The 6,327-nt window shown below is 35.8% G+C and overlaps 1 protein-coding gene across 1 annotated transcript; it reads left to right on the forward strand.

Moving 5' to 3' along the window:
* Window positions 1-70: 70 nt before the first annotated feature.
* Window positions 71-5,831, forward strand: RpLP0-like (ribosomal protein LP0-like). Its single transcript, XM_019044018.2, has 5 exons — window positions 71-230; window positions 1,158-1,326; window positions 2,305-2,454; window positions 4,090-4,321; window positions 5,362-5,831. Exons 1-5 carry the CDS (start codon window positions 203-205, stop codon window positions 5,620-5,622), a joined length of 840 nt encoding a protein of 279 aa, XP_018899563.2. The 5' UTR covers window positions 71-202; the 3' UTR covers window positions 5,623-5,831.
* The last annotated feature ends 496 nt before the right edge of the window (window positions 5,832-6,327 follow it).

Consider the following 6,327-nt stretch of genomic DNA (forward strand, 5'->3'; position numbering starts at 1 on the left):
GTAGATTTTGCACATACCGCGGTAGATAACAAAGTCACTGTTATTTGGTGATTTTTCGTGCTGAATTTCGGTTGCATCGATGATCCACGTGAGGATTTTGTTATTGTTTGAGGTTAGGCATGGTTTAATCTGGAAGCCCATGCTTTTAAACCGATTTCACTTGACTCATTGATCCCAATTTTGTCTAACTTGTCCTCTCAAAATGTCTAGGAAACTTCGGAAATTACAAGGTATTTGCTCAACATTTATTCCGTCTTTTCAACTTTTGTAAGAATCTAATGGTTACATTTTATATTCCGTGAAGGTGCAGATCGCCCCTCGTCTCTCACAGGCTTTGGAGGAATACTTCCTCCCTTTCCAAAGTATTTCCAAGTTTTCAATTGCTGGACTTTCACAGAGATTCTTTGAGCATCTGGGAATCTCTAGAGTCCTCTCCCTCCAAGAATGATTCAGTGCGCAAGAATTAGACAACTCTAATACAGTCCACTATGTCTCCGTCTATGCTGTACCCAAGGTACTACCCCAATTAACGGAAGAAGTCATGTATGACAGTAGCATCGGAATTTGTAAATATTAATTGTGCATCCAATGGTAGTCAAATCTAGTTTCAAACGCAGGAACCTACAGAATTCAATTTTTGTGCACTTCATTTCAGTATTTCAAGATCGTTTAGGAAAGATGTAGGATGGGAGCATTCTGAGCTTGAATTTCCACATCATCTTCTCCTTTGACTTAATTGTTGCAGCAAGAGGTTTTTTTAGAATTTTTTCAACTAATGATTACTCTTGTAGATTTTCAGATTCTGTAGGCTAATGTTACTCTGAAGATTTCATTCCAACTTCCCACCAAATTTGCGCTGCTAACTGTTTAGAAAGGTGGACTGAAAGTTAATATGGATGACAGATTCAAGTATCTGTTCCACTTTTCATAGGACAAAAGATTGAGAAAGGTTAGACAAAAAGTTTGACCATCGGAATTAACGTTTCCTTAGCTGCAGCCAAAAATTTTCGGGAGGTGATGGTATGAAAGCATTAAAAGCGATCCTACCACTTTAGTACTATCGCTTTAAATATTGTACTCAACGTGTAAAATGAAGACAGATAATAGTTTTAAATGCTAGCACAAATGTTTCACCCCTTTTTTTTGTCTTCTTTCAGAATACAAGTTCACTGAGGTAAAGAAAAAAGGCAAAGAACTGAAAAGTAAATTAATCAATGAAATACGGAATGCATTGAACGATTATGAACATATTTTTCTCTTTAATCTAATCAATATGAGGAGTAACAAAGTCAAAGAGCTGAGGAATCACTGGAAGAAAAACAGCAGGCAAGTCAATGCTTTTTCACAACTACTTTTTAACGAATAAACTTAAGAAAATAAGCATTTATAATTTCCTATTTTCTAGAAATGTGCCCTCTTAAACTCATTTTTGTGAATGGGCTTAGAGCCTGATCATGGAGTACTAAATTAATCTGACCTTGTTTCTTTGAAAATTGCTCTGGTGTAGGGTAACAGAAAAACTTACATAAAACTAGTGCCTGAGTAATGCGGATGAAGTTGAAGAATTTTCTCAGTACTGCTGCCTGACTGTTGAAATTTTTTTTTGTCGGGACAACATGGATGACATAGGTTAAAAGGTGGAGCTATGTTCGGCTATGTCTTATCACTGCTTTGTCGTGCCTATGTCGGGTTGAACTGACGACAAGCTAACGGCACCTCTTAAGTTTCCGACAGTATGTCGTCCATTCCACCTGACAAAAGGCACGACAAAGCAGCGAAAAGACATAGCCGACCAATCACGCTCCGCCTTTTAATCTATGTTATCTATGTCGTCCCCACAAACAAAAAATTTCAACAATCAGACTGCTGAGCTTAAAAGATGGCCATGTGGCAAATTTATACTCAAGAGCAACGTCTGTTTGGACAAGTTATAAAAAAACATAAATTTTGAAAGGTCCGGTATGAAATACTTAAGTCTTGGAAAAAGATGAAGAAAAAGCCTCGGAGGCATGCAACTTTTATGAATAATATATCATATCATGGGTCTATAAAATCACAGTTCAATTCTGCATATTTCAGTCCATTCCTCTTGAATTACTTTGTTCTACTTTCCAAAGCAGCCTTTATTTGAATAGAAGTAGAGTTTAGTTTAATTCAAATGATCTCGCACTAAATGCATGAAAAATCACATGGTTGACTGTGAGTTCAATTGTTTAATTTTTGCAAAATGAAACAACAAGAAAATACTTCAGGGCTCTCCTACTAAATGACATTTATCATGATTCAATCGATGTATTTTTTCAGGTTTTTCTTTGGCAAAAGCAGGGTAATGGCTGTTGCACTGGGTCGCACAGCAGAGGCAGAATCACTAGAAAATATCCATAAAATAGGAAAACGCATCAAGCCACACTGCGGCCTAATGTTTACAAATGAGTCCAAGGAAAAAGTTATTGAGTTAGTATACATTTTTACTTAAAAAAAGCACCTCAGTCTTATCAACTTTCTAGATGGACCACTATAATCGAATTCATCTGTGAATCCATAAAAGTGAAAAATAGTTTTGGAAATAATTCTAGGGATACAGCCAGACCATGGAGTTTTTCAATTAATGACCATTAACTGGAAAACTCCCTGGTCCGGCTATATCCCTAAAATTTATTTCCAATATTAAAAATACCACGCAATATGCAGCGCAACTTATTTGAAAAATAGTTGTTTGGATGAGTTTGGTTCACAAGTACTTCCATGTTATTTTGACATTGGGCCAAGCCACATCAATCTAGGAGTTGAGTTCATGAGCATCAATCCTCCAGGAACTTTACCAAACCACCCCCCCCCCCCCCAACTCCTTCTAGGTAAAAATTTCAACAATTTTGTCAAATGGAGGAAGGTGAAGGTTCCTAATGACAATTGATCTGTTGCAAATAAGAAATACAGTCAACTGAATACTTTTTTTACGGGAAAATTCGCTTGAGAATCATGTTGGGCACATCAAAACAGCGTGAAATCCATTCCTTAGTGCGCCATCTGTGTAGTTTGTGACATGCTTTTTCAAATTTACTGCATATGCAGGCAGTCCTTGGTGGCTGGCAGTCGGGTTTGCTGGAAAAGAGACTTAACCTAAATAAACACACAATCTTGAAAACTGTTATAAACCCTCCTCCTGAAAGATTTCAATTGATTGAAAGCTTTTGTTTTTGCAAAACAAAGAAAAAAAAAAGGAAACAAACGCTTGAATACAAATAAAATCATACGATAGAGAAAGTTGGTTAATCGCTTGTTTACTATGGGTAGTACTTTCTCACTCCTCTGCTGGTGCAAACCTGGTTAGCGGTGACTGAGAAAAACTGCCTGCAGATGCGGGACACTTGAAAAAGCGTGTTTCGAATTATGCATGTTACGCGCTAAGGAGCAGATTTCAGACTTTTTTGATGTGCCCAATGTGATTCTTGAGCGCATTTATCCTTACAAAGAGGATACAGTTAGCTGTTTCTCTCATGTGCAAGAGACCCATTGGCAGCGCACAAAATAATCCTCCCTGCCACCCCTTTGAAGGAATTTTCTGAAGGCTGCTTTGAGTTTTGATGTTGAAAGTTGTTGTTCTGAACTTTCCCCTCTCTTCACATGTCAAGCAACTTTGTAGCTAGCCAATGAAGGCTTCTTTATCCTTGCTAAAGCCAAGAATCATCATAAATCTGTGCATCAATAAATTGTCTTACTTCTTTTTGAATACAAGAAAAAAAAAATCAACGCAACTATTCTGCACTTTTTAAACTTTTACAAGCCAGAATTTCCTCACAAACTCGCCTACTTCCTCAAGCCATGTGAGAGCCGAGTCGCATGCACTTAACATTTTCTGCACCCTTGTATTCATAGCTCTTCCATTTCTATTGTTCAGCTAAATTTCTTAAAGTTATGGATGACTGTATCAAAATTATGGAGACTACATCAAGCAGCCTAATCACTAATTCAGATATGAAGTTGGCCCAAATTCTCCCATAAGATATTATTATTTTTTTTTTGCTCTCTAGTTTCTGTGTAATTCATTTCTGATCTTGTGTAATCAATGCTGGATCTCTCTAATTTCAGTTGGTTTAAACGTTACAACATGTCAGAGTATCCAAAAGCTGGATTTATCCCTTCTTCTACTCTAACTTTACCCGCCGGAGATATCCCAACCCTAGGAGCCTCTCAAGAACCTTATTTACGAGTCAAATTAGGCCTACCAACACTTCTAAAGAATGGTGTAATTCATCTACTAAGTGATTATACCCTTTGCAAGAAAGACAAGCCAGTCAGTCCGGAACAAGCAAAATTGTTGGTGAGTTGTTTTTTTTTAAATGGTAAAGTTTCCACTTTCACCAATTTTCTGTGGGTTAAGCTGTGAAAATATCTCCACCATGCTTGCTTTCTTAAATGCTTCTTAATAGAGAAGGCCGAAAATAGAAATGTCGATATTTTGGAAAGAAAGTAATCGATACTTTGGTAAGAATTCGTAATGGTACTCTTAATGGGTATCAATAATCGAACCTTAGTACTGATTTGTCAATATCGCTCATACATAAGTTGATTGCATGAGGAATAAAAATTTATGTGAAGAGAGAAAAAAAAAGATAAAGAAAAATGAGAAATAAAAAAGTATAAATCCTCGCCGGTTTACTGCAAGTTGATGAGCGGTTTAAAAACTTTCATGATTTAAATTCTGGTGAAATGTTGGTGGGAAAAAATGGTTTAGTGTTGTTAATAATTTAAAACAATTTTTGGAGTTTTCAAGACGAAAGAGGCCGAAGATAAACCTTCAAAATCTCCACCTCCATAGAATCTTCTCTCTTTGGCTTCTCCTTAATTAGACCAAAGGAGAATGCAGGTAAAGTGTCATGTTGACTGCATTTGACAGAAAAGAAACGTCAAATTTTGGGGAAAAAACGCACTAGAGTGGTTTTGAGCATTGTAAGCAGCACATTTTCTCCTGTTAAGAATTATGATCGAGAAAGAATATTTTCACTGTACAAAAAGGTGTTCAACTTTGTATCAAAAATTGAGTTTAATGAAGGAATATAACTTCAAATCTCTTATTCCCAGTTTGAACTTGGTTCCTCTCTGTCTAACTCAGATCATTCAACAATCAACTCGACTTCTCGAAGGAGAAAAAATAAAAAAATAAGTAAAAGTAAAAAAAGAAGGAAAAAAAAATATTGAGCTGCCAACCAATGAAATCAACATGTGGTGTGAAAAAATATCAAGGATATTCAAGAATTTTCGAAGACATTTCAAACCCTGTCTCATGCTTTCTTAATTGCTGTTACCTATTCATTCTAGATAGCCTCATTTACATTCTTTTCGTTCCTTTTTGTTTTTCAGAAACTGTTGGGTCACAAAATTGCAACTTTCAAGATTAATTTGAAGTATGTCTGGTCGAGAGATGGCAGTGTAGAGTGTTTGTACGATAAAGAAAATGCAAGTAAACTTATTCGATCTCAAATCTCTGACAGCAATGAGCAAGAGAGTGATGACGAAGAGGCAATGGAACTTGTTATAACAAGTGATGTAGATGAAGAAGATGATAATGAGGAAGATGATGACAGTGATAATGATGAGGAAGATGAAAATGATGATGACTGAGTTATGTGTTGCTGTGCCGAATTATGTTGTCTGTACATATTATTTCCTCCAGCGTATTACCATGAATGTGTGGTATATACGTTTTCTAAAGATTCTTAGACAAATTTTAGATCTATTTATTTTTTAAAGGTCTATGATCTTGTTCTACTTTTTCTTTCTTGTAAATATTTTTTTTTAAAAAAAATAAATTTCTTATTTTATTCTATAAAGTCTACGTTTTTTATTGTTCGCTATGATATCCCTGTTCAAGTATGACCGTTTACAGAAGAGGAACCTTTAGGGTTGTTCCTGAATTAAATCAAGCTCAAATTTTGAATCATTGTCGAAAGTTGGAGGAGGCCACCCTTGAAAAATACAGCTCCACAATTCCTTTCTGAAATCAGTTTCAGCAGCCTCACATAATTGTCAATTAAGAGTTTATATTTTTCTCTGTTGGATTAGTAAGGATTAATTTCCTCACCCTAAATGAATCTGAATAATTTTAGAGTTGAATTAATTCAGTGATTAAAGAAGCAAACTAAGAATAGCTTTACGATATTTACTCATATCAACGCCTAGAGAGGCAAATTACGCACCTCCACGGTAAGGTTTCGAACTTTCTGCTCCTATCCTCTTCTTTATAAATATATAGGTCAACTTTACAGCTTGAAATTCACGGAAAATATTCTGCTTACAGAGAAGAAAAAAAAGAGAAAGTTTCCATGA

Source organism: Bemisia tabaci, chromosome 5 (genome assembly GCF_918797505.1).
Source record: "Bemisia tabaci chromosome 5, PGI_BMITA_v3".
NCBI classification, from domain to species: Eukaryota; Metazoa; Arthropoda; class Insecta; order Hemiptera; family Aleyrodidae; genus Bemisia; species Bemisia tabaci.